At 39.4% G+C, this 25,735-nt stretch overlaps 2 protein-coding genes across 2 annotated transcripts; one reads left to right on the top strand and one right to left on the bottom strand.

Annotated features, from left to right (window-relative positions):
* The first annotated feature begins 100 nt into the window (after window positions 1-100).
* Window positions 101-7,582, top strand: cmtm3 (CKLF-like MARVEL transmembrane domain containing 3). The gene is made up of 5 exons (XM_067586885.1): window positions 101-369; window positions 4,052-4,207; window positions 4,320-4,415; window positions 4,577-4,694; window positions 5,604-7,582. The coding sequence occupies exons 1-5, from the start codon at window positions 253-255 to the stop codon at window positions 5,630-5,632; spliced, it is 516 nt and encodes a 171-aa protein (XP_067442986.1). The 5' UTR covers window positions 101-252; the 3' UTR covers window positions 5,633-7,582.
* cmtm4 (CKLF-like MARVEL transmembrane domain containing 4) lies at window positions 6,366-25,156 on the bottom strand. Its single transcript, XM_067586873.1, has 4 exons — window positions 24,132-25,156; window positions 15,862-16,038; window positions 10,942-11,040; window positions 6,366-10,372 (listed from the first exon to the last, which is right to left on the bottom strand). The coding sequence occupies exons 1-4, from the start codon at window positions 24,315-24,317 to the stop codon at window positions 10,208-10,210; spliced, it is 627 nt and encodes a 208-aa protein (XP_067442974.1). The 5' UTR covers window positions 24,318-25,156; the 3' UTR covers window positions 6,366-10,207.
* Window positions 25,157-25,735: the final 579 nt, after the last annotated feature.

Raw genomic sequence — 25,735 nt, 5'->3', positions numbered from 1 at the left:
ATGACATCATCAGTGGGGATATTTCCACTCCACTGGGTCAGTGCTGAGTTGTATAGCCTACAGCTGGGGGCATCGCATTTCACATCTGGAGAAAGCAGATGTTGCACTTTCTGGGAGCTCGCGCTGCGTTTCCGCGCTGTCATTGTTTCCGTTTCCACCTCCGAGAAGCCTCACGCCTCCACATATCTTTCTGTTTTGCCCTGAATCTGGTACGTTACGTGTAGTTTGAGGAGTTAATTTTTCTTTTCAACAATGGGGGACATCGAGGCTCCCAACGCGAACCAGCCGCGCCAGACTATCTTACTCTCCATTCTTCCCAGCAAAGAGTTCGCCTCTTCAAGGAAAGGAATGCTGCTTATTGCTGAAGTGGTAAGAAATGAGCAGAGGAATCACTTCTTAAACAAATGATACTGTTACTGAACCACTGCGTCGCCTAGTGCGCACAAAAATCAAACCGCGCTGCGTTCTTGGGTACTTTTATCTGCAGTTTCCTAACAGTTATGGCAGCTATTGCTTCAATGCACATGTAGAAATGACTTTAACAGACTGGTAAACTGTCATCTATAAAATAGGTCGGTCAGTGTTTCCGTCACAAGGTTTCCATTACTAAAGGGAGGAGCAGTAAGGGGTTATAGCAGCTATGGAGTGGCCTAAACTCCTAAAACTTGGAATAAACTTTTAAACTGGATAATGATACACAAAGAAGAGTCTCATTGTTGCCTGCATGACTCATCTGCGCTGTTATATGTGCTTCTAAATAACGGTCTGAGCTTCTCTCAATCTCTGTGTTTGTGGATAATCAATTGAAAAAGCTAAAGCTCATAGAGAAGTTACTTTGGATTGACTGGGTGGATGTGGGGGCGTTACAGCATCAGGCATTTGTGGGAAGGGGTCTGTGTGACCCCTCACATTTATCTCATGTGCATTCAGGTCATGCTGGGCTGTGAGAGAGCAGTCATCTTCCACACAGTCACATCCTTCATTCTGTTGCCATAATATGAACTCACTCACACAATCCAGCCTCTTTACTGCCACTTCACTGTGTGACTGTCATCTTCACTCCTATGGCTAAAACTCTGCAGTATCAGACAACTAAAACCCCCCTGGCCTCTGCTGACAGTAGAAAGCAGAAGTGAAGACTGATTTTAACTTTTGTAGTGTTGTAATGGTTTGAAAACGTTAGGACATTTGTGATAATGCCATAATCATAAAAAATAATTCACTGCTATGAAATAGAGCATGAACCTTCAAGGCAAAAATGAGTTCCTCACATAAAATGACATACTGTGTTTTAAATAGTTGTGGCTTTTTTTAGGCCATCGCAGATCATGAAATATGATGTGGCAAGATCCGGGTGCCTTATACCAACTCTGCTAAACAGATACTCTGCTGTGTGTATGTAGTACCAGTGTAAGGTAGCACAATAATAATTTACAGTGTGCATGCTTTTGATTCTTTATCTTTGGCATTTAAAAGGTCAATTCACCCAAATTATGCCAACACAGTGTCTCATTTACTAGTGGTATTGAACCATGCAGATTTTAGTTTTATTTGTCCAGGTTTTGAGTTATCCTTTTGCCTCCACCTTAATACAAATGATGTGAAGGAGGTTTTGTTTGTGGTGCTCACATCATTGTTGAATTGCATTTTTAAAAAATGCAACAGCAGTGTTTATTTACAGAAACAGTGTCCCTGTCACTCTGGAAAATCTACAGAATGGATAAACTTCTCTATCTATGAATGTATGTGTCTGTAATGATTTTGATATATAGCGTGATTTAGTATTGTTTCTGGAAAGGAAATCAGGTGAGAAAATGTTCATACTGTAGATAAAATAATCAGAATCCATTGACTTTTGGCAAATGAAGTACATTAAATACCTTAGAAATAAAGGAACTTTATCACACTGATGTAAAAATGAATAAAGTTACCTAATGTTACCAAGTTGTATAATTGTAAGTGTAATTTTTCATAGCTGTCAGTGCCACAACCAAAATTTCATTCATCTCCATTGAATTTGAGCAGCGGCAGCTGTCAAAACTTGGGCAAAATAAACCTTTTCTTCTAGTAAAAAGTGTGAAACACTAATAAAGTTGGGCTAGTTTGAGTGCACTGTAGGTTTTAAGGTTTTAGCAAAGTAATATTACTTCTGCATACTTACAGTGTGTGATTTTTTTTTTGTATTGTGCCACATCCAGTGTGTATGTGTGTTTTCCTGTATGTGTGCTGTAGCTGGGAAGCTTTTCTTGTTGGAAAGTATCACTTCTATTATCTTATTGATATGACTTAAAGCTCACAGGTTGTGTAAAATCAGCCCACAGTCACTGAAGCTTCAAGAGAAAACACCCTGTAGCTTTGCCATTCTTGGAAGTATTAGTCAGACATTTATCCTGCTGAGCATGCATTATTGTACACAGTGTGTCAGACCACCGTGTCGTTCTCATTAGGATTCTACAGTGTCAGCCAGCAACAGACCCAATAAGGAAAATGAAATCATAGGTTATACACTTGCTGCAAGAAGCTTTCTTTTTAGAGTTTGAAATATGTTCAAAGTTGTTTCAAACAAGCTGTTAATGCATGGTGTGATAAATGTGTGCAAAGTATTCGTCCTCCATCGGTGGTAAAACTAAAAAAAAAAACAAAAACAGTAAGGATTGTCAGAAATCTTTGCACAGTAATGTACTGTGATCCCAGGAGATTTGGTGTTTCTGTAAGATTTGAAGCTCACATTTGCACTCAGAGCAAGTTTCACTACCTTTAATATTTGCTCCTTTGACTCATCGCCTACCTTTTAGGTGCAGCGGTTGAAAAACATGCTCTATCCTCCGTGATTTGACTTCGATACGCAGTTATTCTTTACTCCAGAAGTTACAAACAACCGAGAAGTTCATATGAATGTTACAGTGGATTCTTGCTCTCCAAACCATTAATAAGAAGGAAAACAATTAGCTCCATTGATGTGCACATCTAAGCCATCCAAAGCGTTTGAGTGCTTTGTCTTTGTTGCCAGATAATGTACAGTATAATGCTGCTGTGCTGTGATGAATGATCCCAACATCCCAGACTTTATTCTTCAAAAGCAAACATGCCGGAGGATCTACTCAGAACCTCAGAGAAAAGCTTTTAGTATAGTTTTACCTGTAGGCATTGTCTGATTACAGGGAGATCTTGTGGAGCTTTGACAGGATGCTGCTCAGTAGCACTATTTTTTTTTTTTTTTAAAGAACAGCAGCTGCAGCAGTTCGGGTTCAGAAAGGGGGAGTTCCCACCCTCAGGCCAGTGTAGGATGAATGACTGAGACAAAGACAAGATGGCCGGGCCTGTTTGAGATTACAGTGTCTGGACTTGCTTTCATTTGTCCAGCACTTCTAATGGAGAGCATAAAAGAAACAGGGAAGACGCTCTTAACTTGTATTGTAGATAACAGTTTTGGGGGTTTTGTTGCACACACACAGCACATTTTAACATCCTCTTTAATCATGATAGTTTTGTGTGTGTGGGTGTTTGCAATGTGTTTGTGTGGGTGAGAGAGAAACAGAGGAGGATTCACTGTAACAGTGTACAAGCCTGTGTTAATAAACAGTCTTTTAGCAGCTGTGTCTCCTCACAGGAAGTAGGCCTGAAGCTGTAATTGACACAGTCTTACAGCTGCAGGGCGGTGTAACATTATCTTGAAGGGAGAAGATCAAAGAAGATTCTACTTTATTTATCAATCAGATTAAAAATGTAGATTTGCCTTCAGCTTAAAGCAGCTCACTTAGACATAAATAGATACGCACTTCAATGCAAGAAAGGTGCAATACACATAGTATTAAAAAATAAAAGTAGTAAAAAATAAATCATACAGTAGATGAGGGGAAGGAGGCAGCAGGTATAAATAGATACAGGCAGGTGAGAAAAAGCTGCTCAATGTCTGTCACTAAAAAAACAGATATCCTTAAGTTGCCTTTAACCACAGATGATTCTACTTCAGCCAAGGATTTTGTTTTAAATCTTTCATTAAACACATTAAGAACATTAAATTCTCTCTCTGTTTTAACTTCCTTTGTAGGCTTTGTCCTTCGTATCGTTTGTGTGTTTCGCTGCGTCTAAAGCAGCAGCCTTTGTGACAGTTCCCCTGCTGGAGTTCCTGGCTGCTCTCTTCTTGCTGTTTGCATACTCCACCAAGTTCAACGAGAGGTTTAAGGGCTTCCTCTGGCCTCTTATGGTGAGACTTGAACCTTAACAGTTGATATGAATGTGTTTACATGATGAGAAGAACTGTCATCCAATGTTTGTTTTTCCTCTAAATAATAGTGTTTCTTTCTCTTCTCTCAAAGGATTTCATGAGATGTGTGACGGCCTCCATCATCTTTTTTATCATTTCCATTATTGCAGTGTCCAAATATGCAGACGGTTCCTCCAAGGCAGCCGGGGTAACGTTGACTATCTGATTGAATCCTGTACCACCATCATTTATTACATAGTGTGCACACACAGATACACACACACACTTAGCTGTTTTCCAATAACTTTAGTTCTTATTTCAACCTGCAGTTTTTCACTGTATTGATATCTAACGTCTGTCTCATCACAGGTATTCGGATTCATTGCCACCATCGTATTTGCTTTAGATTTTTATTTCATTTTTAATGAGCTGGCCAATTTTCTAAAGCAAGGAGGGGAGTCCAACGACGAGCCATCAAGACAGCAAGGTAATATACTGAGTGAAAATCTGTTATACTATATGGCCATATAAGATCATGTATATCAAATAATGTGCTGTTTACATATGGACATACTTTATATTAAAAACTCTTTATAAAATATGTACATACATATATTTCCATAAATATATACTGTATCTGACCCATATGATACTATAACAAACCTCCGTCCCTGTCTGAGGTTAAAGGGTCAGTTCACATTATAACAAATTTTGACCTAAACATTTGGGCTATATTTGTGTGCAGATGAAAATAAAATAGATTCAATAACTATAAAACTTGTTTGCGCTGAGGTAAGTTGTGTTTATGCTTTGCAAACACAAGGGCGCAAGTTACAGCCAAGACAGACCTCTTAAACATTTGAAAATCTCCTTTTATGTACACTTTTTTTTTCAAATTCAGCTTTTTTCACTCTGATATTAACTGCTGTACACAACTACAGCTGATGTTGTCTATGGACAGGTTTGTTTCTGCTGAGTTTAAACATTTTCGGTGCTTCGAATGCCACAAATTCAATTTTGTCACCTCTGTTGCATTTGGGTGGTGGAACAAAACCTCAATGAATAAAATCTAAACTATCCACATGGCTTGATAACGCTAAAGGGAGGTGCATATTCTTTTTGTGACATATAGGTGAACTGCTGCTTGAAACAACAGAGTTTAAAGTGTTGAAGCAGCACTAGTGATGTAGTTTCATAAAAAAACTAGCTCATTACTCTTTCTGCAATATCATAACCCAACCTCAGATAGTTTTATCCATCATGTACTGTCCTTGTTTAAAAGACGACCAAATGCATCTTTAGACGGGTCTTTTCACTTATTTATTCACTGGTACACATAAAACCCACGTTAAGAAGTATCACTCATTCTGATATCTGATGTGTTTTTGTCTTCTAGATGAATTTTCAGACTCTGATTCGGACTGAGACCACACTGACCCTCACCAGCGGATATGTCATACAAAATAATCCTATGCAGAAGACATGGCTGTAGCTGAACTGTCATCTGCATAGATCCGCAAGTGTTTCATTATGCCACAAGGTTACGTTAATACTGTAGAAATCACATTAAGGTCATATTGATTATTGGTTCATTAAGTGCGTTCATCTTCTAGAGCCAAACAGAGGGGGAACACATCCTCTTCAGTTATCCTTTTTGAATAAATGACTTCCGTTGGGCATCCAAGTGTAGAGAGGTATCTCACAGATTTATCATGTCAACAAATTCAGGAAACAAAATCTTTATGTTGTTTTTTAATCACTAAACATTCATTACAAATAGAATGATGTGAAAATAATACTAAAAAAAAACCCTATTTTCAATGCCCACCCTTATATCGAGTGTCTTTTTGGGAAAAATGTAAATTAAACGATCAACCTGACACTTAAACTATTACGAAGCTGTGAAACTTGTTTGGTCTTGTTATGCTGACTTTGTAGAAGCCGTATCTACATTTGGAAGCATTTGTTTACTTCTGAAAGAATAACTAATATTGACTTTTGGGGAATGTGCCGTGACCCTATCAACAGACATATTAAACTACAACACTAAATTAACGCACTTGGTGAATAAATGCTCTGGAGTACTCATAATGAGGTTATTAAATGGAAGTCCTCTTATTAAAAAAAAAAAAAAAAAAAGACATGAGGCACATATAAGTAGGGCATCATCATCTTCATTTATCATTTCACAGTAGAACTATAAAACACATATGTACAGTATATAGAAGAACAGATTGGTTGCAGGTTGGCTGGTTACAACCTTTGCCTAACTGCCTTTATGCTTACAGGGGTGTATTTTTTTAACGTGAGGATGATGTTTACTTATCGGCCTTTAAATATGACTTTTGTATCATCATGTGGTTGCGCTCCGCTGCATGATATCCAGACCTTTGCTGGTGGTTTATATGTCCCAAAATGTTTATGTTTGAGAATTGTTGTGTGGATTGAAGTTACAGAAATGAAGATACGTTTCAAACTTATTCAGTTAACCTAAATATTGAGCCACTGCCCTACTGTTCGTCTACTGTATGTGCTTCTTCCAACCTGTGTGTCTGTGTGAATAATTGTGAATTGAAGCCACGTGATTCAGTATTATTTTCTTGAATTCTAAATGTCCTGTATGTGAATCATTGCTTTTTTATTTTTTTTATTTTGGTTGTGCATTCACTTTTTTTGTTTTCAATTTCTCCACTACTGAGAAATTAGAAGCACTAGAAAGCCACAGTGACTGTTTATAATGTAATACACACTGCACTACCAAAGTGTTGCGATGGTGTTGTAAATTAAAAATGGAAGACTGAAAATTGGCACCTGTGGCTTCTAATTTCCATGTTGAATTTCAACTTTTGTGTACCTAAAGGGTGTAAAAATATGATGAAAAAATACTTCCCAAAGTTGTGGCTATATCCAATGATTAAACACTATTGTGCTGGCTAATTGTAATATTTTGTTACTTCAGTGGCTTCAAAACAGGCATCACCAAAACATCCCTTTTTCATAAACTGAGGAAAAAGTTTAAAGCTTTGTGATCATATGTTTTTCAAATAGATATTTTTAAATTTACTCCTATCCTAAGAAGTAGAAGGCATTTCTCAAACTATAAAGAAACGTTTAATCCTTCAGTGTGAAAAATTAAAAGTAATCAAATGTGGAGATACTGTACAAAGTTTTCACTGGACAGCAACGACACTCAGTCACACCCCCTTTGAAACGCATACACAATATGAAAAATAATCTTCCAGCCAGGATCAATTCAGCACCATTTTATAATTGAGGCCTCTTGCTGAACTGTTGTAAATTAAATATAGTTTGTTTTTTTACTGTTTTTCCCCTTTGTGCAACAGATGTTTGAATAAAAACTTGATCTGTTTTCAATCATGTCCAAATCACTTTATTTAAACTTTCACTATAAACTGATGTGAGGCTTATTAAGACTGTTTTAAATACAAAAATTCAGCTAAGTAGGGCTCCATGCTGTACATAACAGAACTTATTGTAATTATTAACACAACATACACGATTGAAAGGAAACAGGAGAGCATCTCACTTTAAAAGAAGCAAGTTCTAATTTCATTCAAACACAAGGACTGATCATGAACTCTGCTACTGCACAATCTGGAAACTAGTGGAAAGTGTTTCTTTTTCTTTTTTTTTCCACATAAATACAAATTCATCATAGCACACTGTAGCACAAAGCTGTACACAAAGAGCTGCAGCTTGATAGTTTTTTAGTCAAATATGATGGTCAGTTTATATTATCAAATAGCATAATGCAGAGTTTGCTGTACAAATTTTAAGTGAACATCGTTATATTACACGGAAATAAATCCATCCATGTAGTGAATAAATACAAGTGTGATTGTCTATTTAAACAACTATTTCAGTCACCAAACAAGGAGAAATAGCAGTTGAACATGATATAAGTTACTAAGACATGATAAATGCCTGATTAATCAAGCATACTGTATAGTGTGGCCACTTATAAGGTTGTTTAACTGTGTTGGCAAACAATAAATCAAGTAGCCATAAAGTTTTAAATTTCATTTTAACCCACGGTCAAATACATTTCCGGTCTCTTCAAACAACTACTTCTATATTAGTTCATAGGAAATCATCTTTACTGATCATTCGTGATGTTCCTTCACACAAACACAACTATCAGGCTGTGCATTCAGTCCACTGAAGTCACAAGAAATACATTTTAGATGAAGACCAGAAGGTGGAGCTATACAGTAAGTTTAGACCCTGTACAAACTCTTACCCAAACCTCATTTACACACAACTGAGAAAGAAAACACACGTTGAATTACAGAGTATAGTGTAGATTTGATACATTCGAGCAATGTAAGACATCAATAATGAAGTCTTCCTTCGTCTTGTGATACAGATATGTTGATTTTTCAAGATTAGGTCGCCTGTTTGCACGTCAAGTACATCAACTGAAAAGAAAAGCATGAAAGGAGTATGTATTATTTTATAACCGCTGCATTGTGGAATGATAGAGATTCGATAATACATAAATTATGTGCTAGTATACTGCAGATACATGTACAGACATTTTAACTCAAACATATACAGAGTGAAAGCTGCGACAATAATGCTAAATGTACCATAAATTCAACCCACTGTTCCCACCTTAATACCTCTGTTGGACAGTTTAAAGTATCACTTAATTCCACTCTCTATGTCTAATAATTAGAAATGTTTTAAGATACAGCGTTCAGGTCGAGGCACCCTGTGATTTCATTTCAAATGGTTTTTAAAGAATTAAAGTTGGAAGGAGTGTGTCAATACCTGAGATACAGTATATACGTATAGGCTAAGGGCACTGATCGCCTACTGATATTTGTTTCAAAATGAACCACTTCACTGATGTGCCATCACCGTACCTGTTACCTGAAGCCTTGGATATGTGCAAAAGTAACGAAATGCCAATTACTTTATCATCGCCTGACGTCACCCATTCTGGCTCACAGTGTTGACCTAACACATACCTCAAAACTCAAATTTTGGAATAAATGTGGGTAGTTTACACACAACCTGGCAAAAATAGACGGAATAAAGCATTAAGGATTTTAGTTTTGGAAAATTTGGAAGGCAGTCACATATATATTTTGGTTTCATTGGGTGCATTAGTGTTGCAAAGAAGTCTGTTAATCATTTCAAAAATATTCATCTTTTGCTGTAGCGCCAGTCTTTATTGCAGTTAAGAATGACCCTGTATTATTTCTGTATGATTGTTGGCGGCAAAGATCTTTCTAGTGGCTAAAGGTCACATGTTAAAAGGCATTTTTAAAGTTAGTCAAGACAAAGAAGGAGCAAACTCTATGTCAGCATGTGTAATCTTCAGAATAAAATATCTCATGTCAGCCTTGTCCACAGGTAGAAGCTGAAGACTGATGTCAGTATCAAAGAATGAACAGAAAAGTCACGGTGCTTTTATTGTACTGCAGGCTATGTTGCTGATCCAGTGGCTTCCTGGATATACGATCACATTTATCACCACAGACTTAACAGACGTGACGCAAGTAAATCATACAAAAGCTGAACTTCTGCTACCCGACTTCATTCACAGTGAAACACAAAACTTTTTTCTTTTTAAAAAGTCAACACCAGGAGGTCGATACACAGTTATAGTGAAGTCAGCCTGTCTTTGGCTCTCCGTGGAAGTCATCCTTCACTCTGATTTAGAAAGATATGTGGATGAAAAGTCTTACAGAAAATTCTGACTCAACCTCAATCTGAGCTCTTCACTGCGCAGTGTTTATGTGTTGCTGCAGCCAGGACAAACAAAGCCACAGAGCACATCTGGGGCTATGAAATGAAGGCAGAAAGAGCAGCCCAAGTGTTGTGATGAGAAGTCAAAAGCGTGTGGTGAGCTGGGAGATCGCCGTACCGCTCTGGACTTATATGCAATACTGTTCTGAAGGCAAGGAGTAGTGGTCCTCTCAGTCAGATGCTGGTAGTGTGATCTTCCCCTGTCTGATTGTCTGCTGGCACTCATGCCAGCTCAGGTCGTGCCTCCATTTCTCCGCGAGATGCCGTGCGCGCTCGCATGTACTCGCTGGTCTGAGCCGCCCCCTGGCAGCCATTGCCTAGACGCCACCTCCGTGCAGCCAGGAAGGTGTTAAGGCCATACACACCTGTCACCAGGATGCCAAAGATCTACGTACAAGTGGAAACAGGAAGTAGAATAACAACGTCTGAATTTGAATGGGAAGCAAAGACATAAATGCTGCATGGAAACACAGTTCTAGAAATGCGTCCTTTAAATTTGTCAATGCAAACTTGATTTAGGCTGATGTGTTTATAGTGAAAGAACAGACATAGAGATAAATTGGTTTAAGCATTTTTGCTAAAACACACACACACATGTACACAAATGGTTTGGTGTTTGAAAATATGCATTCAGGTTTACTTTGGCTTCTTTCTGCTCTCTCATCAGATAGCATGATGACTCAGTGATGACAAATCTACCAGTAACGGTCAGATAATTCAGTGATCTGTCAGCACAAAACCAAACCTAAATGAGACTATTACTGAGGGCGTATCACACACATGCATGCATTCTTTGTGATATGCCTTCATAGGATATTACATGTTAACTGGATATAGCTTGACGAAAATGTACTGACATACCAGGTGAGTTGTAAAGATGTCTGCTTTGTTTGCACCACTACATGCAGTATGAGGGTTATAAAACAAAACAGCCATAGTTGGCTCTGGCTACTCACCCCTGCTGCTATTTCAGCTCCAGTTTTGTGGTTGATACAAATCAGCACGAGAGATGACAAGAAGAAGAAGATGGTGCTGGCAGCCGTGTTAACAAGGTCCTACAGGAACACACAAAAACATACATGATGACACTAGATTCCAGATGTGCATAAGTACTGTTTTTTCAGAACTGTCTACCATGTTTTTTATTAAGAGAAGTGACTGAGGCAGAGTACTCAAAAATAGAGAAGTTAATCATACAATCATCTACACACAGCAGACATTTTTCCTCACGGCAGGATATGTATGTCACCCCAAAAGACATTATTGAACATATTACTTATGGAATTCAAAATAGATACATTTATTTACAACATTTCGTCCTAAGCACAATGCAGCTGTATCAATGCTGTTACAAATGTTACAGATAGTATATGTGGTATGTGCATCTCTTTTAAAGTCTGAGCATTTTTGAGGCAGTTTTCACACTATTTAAACTTGTATTAGTCTTCACAACAAAGCTGCTGGATTACGTGACTGGCCCCGACCACATCCAGGTAAAACATCCTGAAGTGGTGATGCATCATGTTGAGCCAACATTCTTCTAACCAGCCCGTCTGCATCCTTGGTGCTTCACCAAGCCACATTTAAAACCGCGGTAGGGCAAAGAAGCCAACGGCGCATAGTTAAAAGCCACCTAGATCCACATATTACACACAAACATCCCCATGAGGAGGAGAATGACAGAGAGTGAGAGATACCTCGCTTTGATGTTTTTTCTCTCCTGTTAGGGAAGGGTTAATAATGATGCGCTCAGCATGACTGGGGCACGACCCTCGTGATCAGATGCATGATTGTAATCATTGCAGACATGGTCTCTCACATGACCCACAAGGCTCATACAATGGCGATGTCACACACACAAACACACACACACACACATATAACAGACAACTCAGGCGACTCAGCAGGGCATAAAAACTATAATAATTGGCAACTGATCCTGGGGTTTAATCAGTAACACATTAATATGTAAACATAGCACTTCACACTAACTGGCACAGTCAATGTACACCAGTGTTATAATCCCAAATTCCTACTGAATTCATAGCCCCACCCACTATACACACACACACACACACACACACACACACACACACACACACTGCAAACACTGCTCACACACAGTCCCATCTATCTCGCCTGACTGGTTAAACAGGAAACACTGTATAGGCTATTCAAGTTCCAGGGTCCTGTTTTCATGTGCAGCGAAGCCTTGATACAGTGTTTAGATCACAGATTCTCTCAAGATCCAGTCAGTTCAGTCCCTGCAGCTGACCCTCAGTCTCCCTACTTCAGTCATTCCTACATTCCAGGTTTTAACCAGGCCAGCACTCTGTAAAACCTTAAATAACACAAGCAGAGACTGGACCAAACCACTGGCTCTCTGGCTTATTATTGGCCTGCATCAGTCTTTCACAATCTTCTCTCTATCTGCTAAGATTCGGAGCATTAAACAAAACTGGCATCCTTTAAAATTAATCTTAACAAGCTGCACTTCATATTATATAAACACATGATGTTCCATGTTATATTCGCTATATGTGGTTCTATTTTTCTGACTCTCAAGATAGAAGCGGGAAATACTCATCAGACTGCAGCTATGGAAACCCTGAAGGACCCAGCAGAGCACTGATTAGGAAATATATTCGCTTGACAGTCGCAGCAAGTCATACAGGGCCAGAAAGCTTCAAGCGAGAATAAAACGTCTCTCCGGCTTTTACATCTACGCCTGATTCTTTCTAAAAGGGAAATAAAGATAGTGGGAAAGTATTCTGTGTCTTTTGTCTGCATGGGTGGCAAACTGTCAGCTGTCAAAACCAAGAAAGCTTTTATTGGATTCCACTTGTAGGTAAAGTAAATACAACATGAGCAAAGTGGTCTCTGATCTGAGCTGATGATAGATTAATGGCTACAGCTAATGATAACCACAACCCTCAGCAGAGAGATGTAGATCATTACAGACAGGATAACATGGGGTCAAACAAAGAAACAGGATGCATTATCTTACATATGTGAAGATACTGTACATTAGAGTTGAAACAATTAATCAATTCATTCACAAGTTGAAGTTAGCAATTTAATCTGTGACTATTTTCATAATAAATTAATTGTTTAAGCAATTTATCAAACCAAAATGTCAAACATTCACTGCTTCCAGCTTCTCAAATGTCAGACTTTGCTGCTTTTTTATGTTCTGTATAAACTAAGTACTTTTAGGCTTCTGCTTGAACAAAACAACCTATTTGAATCTGATGTTGCCTTGGGCTCTGGTAGCTTATTAAACATCACTATTTTCTGTCGTTTTAGACACTAGATAATTGCTTAAACTCCCTTAAAAAAAACACCCATAAATAATAGATTCACTATTAAAATAGTTGTAGTTGCAGTTCTACTGTAAACATACAGAATGAACTGAAGGAACCTGTAGAAACTGTTGTACTCCTTTGCAAACAATATTATTCCTAAGTTAATAGATACCATTTGATTACACAGTGGTTCTGAATAGACACTGTGCCACTTGGCATGTGTGTAAGGCTGTGACAGGTCCAGTCAGCACCCTCCATGGTTCCTCTGTCTGAAGCAGCCACTTCATTCATGTGTTAACTGTAGTGAGATACTGTCTACTCAGAACAAAACAACCAGAATTCACTGGGCACACTGGCAGGGAATTCAAACCGTTGCTCTCTTTTTAAAGGGAGAATAACGACACAAACATCCTTCCCTCCCTTCCTCTGGGTTGTTAATGTTCTTCACTGTGTGTGTCCTTGGGGTTTGTCCCTAACCTGACACGCCAGATGGTTTGTTAAACAGAACCATCTGAGAAGCTGTCCTTGGAAACAGTTTGGAAAAGGGCAGGCACTTTCAAAAAATACTTGGCAGATGATTGGATGAACCATCTGTCTATCACTGTCTATCACTGTCTTACCTTGCGAGGCAGCTGGAGTTGCAAGATTGCGACATCACAACATCATGAGATCACGTGAGAATCCTCATAGGACACAAGCACGTAACTTGAAGCCTGACAAGATGGATTCTTGCGTGATCTTGTGATGTCGTGATCCCGTGAATCCAGCTGCCTCGCAAGGCAAGTTTGTCCCACTTCTCTCCAAGAATCTCTCAACATGGCCGACAGTTATTTGGCCAATTGAGAATTAGATTGCATGAATTGCTCATTCATGCAATCTAAACCCAAAAGTTCAACTCAACCACTAGAAGTCACCAAGTGGCTTTACAAGCAAGGACTGCCTTTATTTCCGTGTGGAAGGGGAGGGAGTCGGGGTCAGGACCTGTGTTTCCCCCGCAGCACTGCCAAAGTCATCATAGAGGGTGAATTGGAGGAGATGGGATCACGTAACACATAATTCTATGATCAAAACCCTCCTCCTGAGACTCTCAACCGCATTATAAAACAACTCGCTCTATAGCGGTGTGATGGCAGCGTCAGTCCACATTTGAAGTTTGGAAACAGAAGAAGGCAGCGGAAGGGTTAACAGTTGGTTAACACTCTGAAATGCTTACTCATGGTGAAATTCTCAGGGGCCCAATGTGCCTGGAGCAGCTTTGAACTTGATAGATATAAACAGCGTGGGGTAGAGCTTGCACTGTGGAGAGGAAGCGAGCATCGTGGGCTTGTTAGCTACTACAGTTTGGAGTCAGGGGAGAGACTGTGAAATCTGGAACGCAACACCTACTGTAAGTCTTTTGCTGCTACGGTTTGGTATCCAAAGAAGTGTATAGCACAGGGTTTCATGAGTTGCAAACAGAAACAACACCGAAATTGTTGTTCTCAAAATATACCTCAATATCTTTGTGCATAACAGCATGTTTTCCAGCAACAACAATGAGCCAAGCCTGCAGCCCACCACAGTCTAACTTCTTTAAAGAACAACCTCCTCTGTGAGCCAAGTCGCAACCCACAACCACACCTCTGCACGCAAACACATGAACACAAACACACAATAATTAGTTTTCTTATACAGACTATTATACAATACACCTGAGTGGAAAAATAATTCACCAGTGAAGCTAAGATGAGAATGTCCAGTGAGCCACAGGAGAAAAAGAACAGAACGTCTCAGAAAAAGAGTGAACAGGAGGATTTTAGATTATATGGACTATACTGGTCACAGGTAGCTGGTGAAAGTTCCTAAACCAGCACTTCTAAATTGGCTCGGGCCTCTCTGCGACTGTAAAAAGACTTTCATTTGGTGTCGTTCTGCCAGAAGGAGAAGCCAAAGGCACACCCTCTCTTCGTGTTTGAGGTAGAATACAGTACCAAGGATACCATAAAGCAATCTGATAGCTATGGTTGGATTTGGACATCTGGCTTAACATCCACAGCTTTACTACGACATGTAAGCTGTGTGGCCTCTGGAAATACAGTTAAAAGCTGTTTTTCCACTCCCTGCAGCTCAGAACACACCAACGTGTGTGTGCGTGTGTGTGTGTGTGTGTGTGTGTGTGTGTGTAGGCAAATATTGAAAGGCAACCAGTATCTGCTGGAGAACACCCACCAGCTGATTTGTTTACAGCTGACAATGCATATCCTGGTAACACTGCAACTGTAAGCCCTCCCAGCCAGTTCCATATTAACCTTAGCCTCACAGTTTCATCATTTGCTTACCTGGTATAGTGAGTGTGTGCTAAGCCTTGCCCTTACACTAAATACAAGACTCCTGTATACTTCAAGCCCAGGTCCATATACAGTTTGGAAAAGTTAGTTCATTAGAGATGAGGAAGGATGCATTTAGCAAAAGGTTTTAAGTATAAACAGGGTGACAAACATTTGTCATATTCCTTGGTAGAACCTCTTGTAAGCTCAAACATATGATGAGTCTGGTTTTATGACACATTTCAAGGGTGGGTTCTGTACCTACCGTGAGGCTCCAGTTGATGTGGGGCACCTTGGTGTGCAGGTTGAGGCTGAAGATCAGGAGGAGGACTCCTGTCACCACAAAGGCACTGCAGCTGACAAACTCGAAGAAGTAGACCCCTCCACAGGGAGAACACAACATGATAGTTTCTATGCAGATGAATCCAATAAGCGATAGGACCTGAAGTGAGAGTCCGAGAGAGACAGACAGAGAGAGAGAGAGAGAGACAGGAGAAGAACAGTAGGACAAGTTGAGTATACTCTAATTCAAATGTTCCAAAATATAAATGACTGTTAAATTAGTTAAACCTGTTCGATTTGTATGATTGGAATCTGGATGACTTAAAGGGATCCTATGCCAGTCTACAAAAAGTATTAACGGAGACAAAACAAGTGATTATGAACAACAGCAGTATCACAGAGTTCATTTCCTCGGATGTCAGTTAAATTCAATTCAGCCAGGTTTAAGATTACATAAGTAAGGTTTGACTTCACTAATTTTGTGTCAGTAAATAATAGAACATAAAATAAAAAAATACATATAAAAAAACAACACTTGCGCTGCTCTTTAGCATAAAGTGTACTGGAGGTCAAGCCATTTCTCCACTTTAATGTGTTTGTTAGTACTGAAATTCCAAGCTTTCCAGATGATTAAGTGATTGTCCTATGAATAGACCAGAGGCCATGAGCCCATCTCATGAGTCCCACTCCTGGCAGCCTGTGATGATGCCTCTCTCCAGCCAACATCCATCAACAAACCACAGTATGGGAAAAATTCTGCTATTTAGGTGTTCTTCTGCCATCTAGACCCTGACAAAACCACACACAGATTACCGATTGGCTCGGAGCAGTCCAAAACCCAGAGACATAACAGAACCGAGAGAATGCCACTGCAACATATTACCGACCTGAAGCTGCCCAATTCAAACCAGTTTAGACCAGATCTGGTTGGTCTACCAGTGTGGGACAGGTTTTGTATTAAACATTGATATAATGTACTGTATAATGGTGGGTTTGAGTTGAGGGATTACTGGAGGTTAAACTGTGAGTAAATCTATGGCAACAAGCCTTTAAAAAGGCACAAAACTGAAAGCTACAGTGTATTTATAATCTTTTTACCCTTTGTATCCGACACATTATGTATGTGTGGTTGGAAGAGTAGTTTGACTACTCAACCAAGGCAAGCCTTGTGTCTGATCTGCATTTCTCTCTCCACAGACTATGCGCTTAATGTACAGTAGGACTTGAAAATGAAAGCAGACACTGTTTTATAATAGTGTCTCATCTAATTGGATTTTCAAATGCTCATGCAAACTGCAAGAGCCAGTTTTGCATGAACATTTCTTGTCCTCACACGAGCAGATGAACTTTTACACAAGTGTAAAGGATGTGGTGTGAAGGTTGTTTTTTTTACCTTTCTTCTTCATACCCCAAAAAGGCAGTCCCAATCTCTGTTAGTGTAATTTCATGCTATATGGCTATACTGTATATATACTACATGGCTGATTTAGATACTGCCACAACAGACAGAAGAACAACAATCAGTATGTAATCACAGATCAAGAGGGAAAGACTGAGAGATTCAGGTAAATATTTGGCCAACACATGCTTTGCCACAAAGTGAGGGGAATGCCACATCTATATTTTGGCAGAGTGAGGGATTATATCTAACACTGTAAGAAAACATAACAGATATTTGCTACAGTTTCTGTTAAGCCCACCAACCCATATACAACTGAATGCAAGTGCAGAAAATATTTTGACAACAGTAAAAGGCAACGTAAATCTTATAATCTAATCTATGAACAGATCACTGAAGTGCCGCCTCGTTTGCAGCTTCTTCTCAGTAAGACACTGAATGCCTCACAGCTCCAGGCTTCTGCTCTAAGGCTGACATACCCAAGAGGAGGTAGACAAAACGTTTCCTTTTTAGGTGAATTAAGTATTATCACTTACAATAAATGAAAGAAAAAATTAATAGAAAGTAACACTATCTGGGTGGGCATTATTGATAGTGTAAAAAGTCTTTTAAGTTCCTGAGAAAAACATTTTATTCCATAAATCCCCTCACTTGTCCCATTAATATGTGACAACACCATATGTTGTAATCCATACCCGTGTGGAGCCTCTAATGGCTACAACATAAGCCCTGTCTCAAAAGGCTCTCTAAATCCTCTTTAAATGTTTTCTTCCTAAACAAAAGACTTGAAAGAATAGATGGATACAAACAAGCATATTAAAATCAGTGAAAAACAAAAAATAGCAGGACATGCAATGGGTATGTTTGCTAACGAATTATCGTCTGTTTGGACAAAGACATTTGGGACCCCGGTTATTTTTGGGATGTTTTTTTTTAAAAAGTACTCAAACTTTTTTCTGGTGTGAAGATATTCATTAACTTTTCCCATACAGAAAAGCATCTGGGAAAAGATTTTTTAGAAGCAGTTGAGTCTAAAACTTTGTAAGCTGACTCCAAAGCATCCCTGTAAAAAAAAAAATAAAAAAAAAAAGGTTCAAAACGAAAAGACTTTTTCAAAATTTTTAAAACCAGGAAACCAAATAAATATTTTCATCTGCTCTGAATCCAGCTTAAATCCAGGTCAGCTATTTGCATCTTGTTACTCGACTGTGATGAACAAATGCACTTGAGAACAAATCCGAACAGACTCATTAAGTCTGCTCCTCCTCTTCGCTTGTTCTCAGCTGTTCAATAGCTGTTTCTCCAGTTTAATGAGCAGCGTACTGTTTCTGACAAGTAAAGAGTTGTTGTCTGATGACTGGCACCAGCAAACTCTCTGTAGAGAACTCTCATGCTTGTGACAAACTATTAAAGGTCCACAGACAGTAATGAATCCATGAACCAAAAATGAACCCAAACTGTGTCACATGACTAGTAATACACTTTGGCAAAAACACACATAAAAAAGGGGCCGCTCTGTATTGCAGACACACTGTGCCAAACACCTTTAAGACACAAGTTTAATTTTATGCAGCTGTTTAAGCCTCATTAGAGCATGTAGTTGGATAACAATTTGTCTGTGACTGTAACACAACCAAAAAGGTTACACCCAAACAGGAGTGCAGGGCTGTTTAGGCTGAAGGATGATGTCATGTCTCTTGAAGAGTGTATAATGCTCTCCCCAAGTCCCTGTGTAGCAGGTGTCAGGCAGCCATGGGGGAGGAGGCGGGGGATCACAGAGATCTATACTGTCTAATCTTGTATGTAATGATTTTATGTCAACCTTCACCCCGACACAATCTGTTAATCGTGCGTGCGTAAGTGCGTGATCATGCAAACCGTCTCTCTTCCTCTGCTCTCCACATGCACACACACAGACACATCCTTATCTTTGGGATTATGCACATTATTAGATGCCTTTAAAGGCCTCTTGGACTCAGATCCCCTTCTTATACGCCATCTGTTGTGCACAGAAAATTAATGGAGGAGAAAAGAGGCCTCGCTGCAGAGACTATGCAACATTATATACTGCACTCTAAGTGCTATGGGACCTTCTGCACTAAAAAAAACTAAAAAAAAAAACCCTAAATTGTTAAATATGCCTGAGCAGCAGCCCACAGTCATCTGTGTGTTGGAAAACATAGCCTGTACGCAGGTTATATTTCACCCTAGAGGATAATGTGTGTGTGTGTGTGTGTGTGTGTGTGTGTGTGTGTTGGTGTGTGTAGGCAATGGCGTAAATGTCTCCCCACATGCATGCACAAGTCTCTTGTTGTCTTTATGTCTCTCTACAAGCTCTGAATAAGTAATGTTTCAACCAGAAGTGCAGGAAGTGCTCGCTGACATTCAGGAGCATCTGGTAACTTCATTACACAACATCCACTGACTGAAAAAAAAAACACCTTAGCATAATATTTAATTACCACTTGTTAGAATAGCACTTAAAAGAGGGAAATATACGTTCACCATCATGCATGAACTGTGATCATCATGAAGGCATAAGGCCTGATGGGAAACAGAGACAATTTGATCAGTGTAATGTCAGGCCCTACAAAGTATCAAATTCCTGTCAGTGTAAAGGAACATGAGGTGAATATCGGTTGGACTTTTTTTGACCCTGTCACATCAGAGAGACAAAGAAAAAACCTGCTGTCAGGGTGGACACACCTTGGTCAGGTTTCATGCTACTGGGGGGATGTTTAGGATCAGTACAGGGTCAGCAGCAAGTTGACTCTAAAAGGCTTTTAAGAGCCAGTGCAAATGCATTTTAGTCCTCTGGTGTGAAACAATTACACAGGTCTATTAGCACTTAGCATCCTGGGCCCCATTCTTTGCACACTGATAACCAGGTTATCCAGACTAGAAGAATGTTGACAATTTGACGTCAGTCTGGATTTTTTGGATATTCAAAGCTGTCGTAAAATTCATCTGGAACTGCTGTCAGAGCAAAAAGTCACAAAGCCCAAACCTGCTAAACTGCAGGTTTATTGACAGTAAGCCGGATCATGACCAAGACGTTTTAGGGTGAACCCCAAACATGAACTCATTTTCAGATACACACGTCTCACTTTCTCATATTTATAATGAAAGAATGTTGATATAATTATGATTGTAGGTAAGAACATGCAGGTTACTGACAAATTATTATGATCTATTGGTGTAATTGTCACAATTTAATCTTATACAGCAACAAAATAAATATAAAATATAAACAAAAATTTTGTTTAATATAAACAAAATTAAAGTTTGTGCACTAAACAGGAATCAATCCAAAGTTAGTCTGAGCAAAAGACATAAACTCAACTAAATGATTCTGACTGTTAAAAGACCAGTGGAGCCAGATTATATAACATTTAATTTGACATTTGAATACTAAAACCTATCACTTAAAAGTCCCTTGAATGTTCAATGAGGAGAACGGTACTAATCATGCACCCGATATCACTTGCAGTATGACCACATTCACTGTAATATCAATATAATTGCTTAAAAGTGATGAAAGTGTAGAAACAGTAGAAACATTGTCTACATTGCATAATGTAGAACAAAATAACAGCAGTAACAATGTATGCACACATTAAATAAGACTTATGTCAAAGGATCTATTGCCCCAGTGTAAACAAGGACTGGGTGTGGAGGTCATGTGATAAACATTTCCTTGGCAAAGTCATAAAGAAGTATGGACAAAGGCCACAGACAGTGGAGTGATGATTACAGCCCGCTAACCTTTGAGTAATGAAAACTGACATCATCACAAAAGCCTAATAAAAACTCAGCACTTAACTCCCCCGTGTGTGCAGAGAGATACTCCTGGTGTTTGGATCTTTAAAGAAGCTGATACAATCTGCACCAGTCCGTTTAACATTGATCCTAATCATTACTTCATGTAGCTGATTTCTGTATAAGGATGATCTATTAAGAAGACAGATTTCGAGTGCACTTTCAGTCAGAGAACAGCTGCCTATTAACACAATGATAAAAAATAACAGAATTGCCAGATTGAGCAGAAACTGTGCTACATGACCCAACCAGTATACTTTATCACATGCAGTCATCTCTATTTTGTCATTCATCAGTTCTAAAAGATCGTCACGCAGCCTCAGCTGGGACAGAGTTAAACAATTAGAGGATATTGCAGTAAAAATGCAGGACAGTAACGCAATTAACGTCTGCCCTTCTAGGCGTCATCTAAGATACCGAGCATAAACTTGGATGACTTTCAACAGTCCTGTCCTTGTTAGTGAAGGAAAAATGTGACTAGTTCGAACTGGAAAGTCAGTATCAGAGCTGAACAAACCACTGAAGTAAACAGAACAGAACGGTGCAAATAGAAGGTTGGTAGTATAAACTCAGATAATGCACATGTGTATTTACATTACCTGTAAAGTGCTATATTTTACTGCGAACACCAGAAAAATATCTATGTCCTTGCAGAAACATTTATCTGCTCATGCGTGGCATTTCTATCAACAGGTGTGTTACAGTCTAGAGCATTCACATCCTGTCTCTGTTGCTTGCACGCCTTATTTTTTAGTATTTTTTGCAGATGATGGTGGTTGGTAAATGTATTTCTGAAATCATGGTTCGCTGTAGGGGCCCATTTAAGAATCATTATGGTGTCACAGAGGAAGAATTCCTTCTAATCATCTATTTAAATTATCATGAATTGGCATTAGAACCATGCAGCCAGGCACCAGTATGCTTGCATCCATGAATGAAGGACATGTAGGACAATAAGGGACTAAATGTTATTACAATTTAGAACTTAAACAACTCATTTATTAATTGATTAGTTGATCGACAGAAAATTAGCTGCCAACTACTTTGATGGGCATTTTTCACTATTTTCTAACATTTTACAGACCAAGCAATTAATCAATTAATCGAGAAAATAATCCTTAGACTAATGGATAATGAAAAGAATCATTAGTTGCAGCCCCATTACTTTTTATTTATCTGTGGGGGCCTGTGCTGCTAAGGGAATGTAAAAGAAAAACTAAACTATAATTGTTTTTCTGCTGCCATTAAGCAACCAAAACAAAAACAACATTCTATCATTTGCTGTGAAACAGATGAAGACTGTGAATATGAATCTCTTTAGTTCCTGTCTGCTCCAGGCTTCTCCCACACTGACAACAGATGGCCTCCTATCCTAACGTCCCACGAACAGAGAGGTAAACATCACAGGTGTGTGCAACAGCACAGGCCGCCGACTGTGCTCCTCTGTAAGACCAGTGGGACGCTCAGACACCCACAAGCTGAAAATACTTCCTAAAGTTAAAGAAAAGTTTTCAAGTGAAGCAGAGAAGCCAGTGCTGAACTACAGAGTGTTATCTTCTAACAATTTGGACTTTTAGTTTGCTTGTGCTATCCACAAACGCTGTTTGAGGTAATTGCTAGTTTCCTCAACTGCATGGTTTTTCCTGTTGTGGACACACCGCTTCATGTGTATGAGTGTGCATGCCTGCATCTGAGTCTGCTGGCAACAGAACAAGAGAAATTGCTCTGGCTTGACAGATATTTCCTCCTCTGCTGAATTGTCAGAGCTTTGGGAGCCCTCGTTCAGCTTTGTTGTCTCCTCTGTGCGTTCAAACATCTGGTTTAGGCGTATTGGTTTAAAGTGACAGCGAAAATATGATTTGTCCAGTGATCACTACATAATGACAAGAAATGGTCAGCAGATGAAGTCATTGGGTATTTTGTGATTTGTTTTGTCTAAGAGACATTCAGGACCTAATCAAATGTACAGGTATCATCAGGTATATTCTCTTAGACCCAGAATCACAATGAAGGACTTCATGAGCAGCAGTGGAAGAGCAGGAAGCAGCCACACAGTGGGAAATTAAGTTTTCTGCCTACCTACAAACATGCAAATCAAAAAAGTTATAATGTCCTCAAAGCGATACAAGGCTTTCATAAGACATGTACTACAATATACTACAAAGCACAATAAGATCACTAAGGTACTGTGGATATTACTATAAAGGAATAATAAAGGATAAAAAGAATCAGGGCTGCAGCTAACGATTATTTTCATTAGCAATTCATCTGTTGATTGTTTTCTCAATTAATCAATTAGTCATTTGGTCTTTAAAATATCATAAAATAGTGAAAAATGTCAATCACTGTTTCCAAAAAAGTCCAAGATTAAACCTTAAATGTCTTGTTTTGTCCCGACCAACAGTCCACAACCCAAAGCCATTCAGTGTACTGTCATAGAGGACTTAAGAAACCAGAAAATATTTACATTTAAGAAGCTGGAACCAGAACATTTTAGCATTTCTTCTAAAACATGACTCAAAACGATGAATCGATTATCAAAATACTTGGCGATTAATATTTGGTTGATCGACTAATCAGTTAATCACTGCAGCCCTACAAAGAACACATTTTACAATTGGACCACTGCACCATCTTCTTAAAGCAATGGTATCATTGAACTGAGAATACACATGCACATGTTTTGCCAAGGTGTGCAAAGCATGGCTGGCTTGAGATTTAGAGACGTCACCCCTTATACCTGCACATGTGATGAACTAGCCAGACCTGACGGACCACTATCAGCAATATGGTTCAGGTAGACCAGCATCTGTTTAGGGGTTTAACCCATCATTTCAGTGCTAAGTAATAAATTTGGTGTTAATGCTTGATATGTGGTTCAGTTGTTTCAAAAGGATAAAACTTAAGCCTTAAGTGCATTTATTTTCTGATCATATGTTAGTGGCTGTTTGGTGGATGTTATGTCCACCAATGGTGCGTCATTTTTTTTGTTTTAACCACTTTTATGAGGCTGTAGCCAACATCTGTGAACTTACCACTTCAACCACCTTTAATATGCCAAAGTATGACTTGAGGTACTCCACATCGCACCTAATCCCCCCCAGAACATTCCTTGAATGGACGGGCTCGGTGGTGGGCTGATACGGACTGCTGGCCCCGGAGATCATGGAAGTGTTGGAGGCCTCGCCGTCAAAGCCCTCTGCCTCCTCGGTGCTCCTCATGATGATTATACTGGGGGTGTGGGTGAGGGGGGGGGAGAAGCTGGACTCTTGACTAGAAATGTTAACCCCAACGCTGACAAACCTGCCTGGATCTACCTCACGGCGCAGGTTATGTGACAGAAAGCACACTTTGTTCCATGCAGGCTGGAAGTGGATGGAGAAAACAAACCAGACAGTCCACTTTTCATGGCCACCCCGCAGGGAAACAGCCGCGTCGGGTAGAGGGAAAAAAAACAAGCTGGTATCCGTTTAATGTGACCCTGCGATGTTTCCTCCTGGTTACAATGTTGCGTCTCTCCCCTCTCAGAAAAAAAGCCGCACTTATAACTCTGTTAGGCGGGTCACTTGTTCGAGTCTCAGTGTCACTTCTACCAATGGACGATTCTGGTTAGTTCAGCAGCACCGAAAAATAAGCCAACCGGGATGTGTGACTGCGCTCTGCGACCGAAAAACATTCACCCATCACGGCCCAGAAGGACCGAGAGAGAAGCGTATTGTGTCCTATTGTAAACTTAATTAGGCTAGTCTCTACAGCAGCATACAGTGAGGCAGGCAGCCTATACGCTGCTGCTTAGCTCGCTATGGATGCAAAGCAGGCTTGTCTCCGCCCCTCTGAAAAACTGCACATTCTTGTGTCGGCTCTGCGCCCGTTTTAAGTATTCCCAAACAGCCTGCAAAACGAACCCAGCCGGAACCAGGCCGACAGCACCGAGCTCTGCTGCATTTTTTTATGGCTCCTCTTTCTCTTCGACTGGTCCTTTTTTCTCGTCGTCGATAAAGCCACTGCAGCCTGCAAGTTCCCTCCAACCAGGCCTGATGAAATTATTTGTGTTCTCCAGAGGATTACAGTGTGGCTGCAGTTCTTTTTATAGGAGTTTATATTGTACTTTATCTGTTTTAGCTGCATTATCTAGGCCTATAGGATATTACCCTCATTATCCCTCCAATAGTAAAACATTAAATATTAAAATATACATTTCTAAATCTGTATAAATATGACGGCATTGTATTACTCAGAGCGCTCATATTTTTATGGTTTGCCTGCTCTTTAAATGTATGGTTGCAAGTGTCAGTTTGTTGACAGCAAACGTGCTGGGTTTTTATCAGATGACATGTCAATCATGTCAAGTAAACTTTCAGAATTCAGGGATTGGCCTCTTTTGCTGGATCTCTGTGCCTTACTGCCCTCTTATGGATTTTTAGTGGTATTAAAAGGTTGTGTGTGTGATGGAATACAGGGATAAAGATGATATATCGTGTCTGAATGTTGCTTCCAATTTTTAGTATTATACAAGTTCTTAAATTGGCCTTGGTGGGTAGATAACCTCTGCTAAAATGCGTAGATTCCCCCCAAAAAACCAATTGTCTTAAAAAGGAAAATACTTATAGGGCTTAGATCATAAAGAAAAGGTTTGTTT

This window comes from Thunnus thynnus, chromosome 1 (genome assembly GCF_963924715.1).
Source record: "Thunnus thynnus chromosome 1, fThuThy2.1, whole genome shotgun sequence".
In the NCBI taxonomy this organism is placed as follows: domain Eukaryota; kingdom Metazoa; phylum Chordata; class Actinopteri; order Scombriformes; family Scombridae; genus Thunnus; species Thunnus thynnus.
The sequence above is the reverse complement of the archived record's forward strand: the minus strand, read 5'-3'. Positions and strand labels throughout refer to the sequence as shown.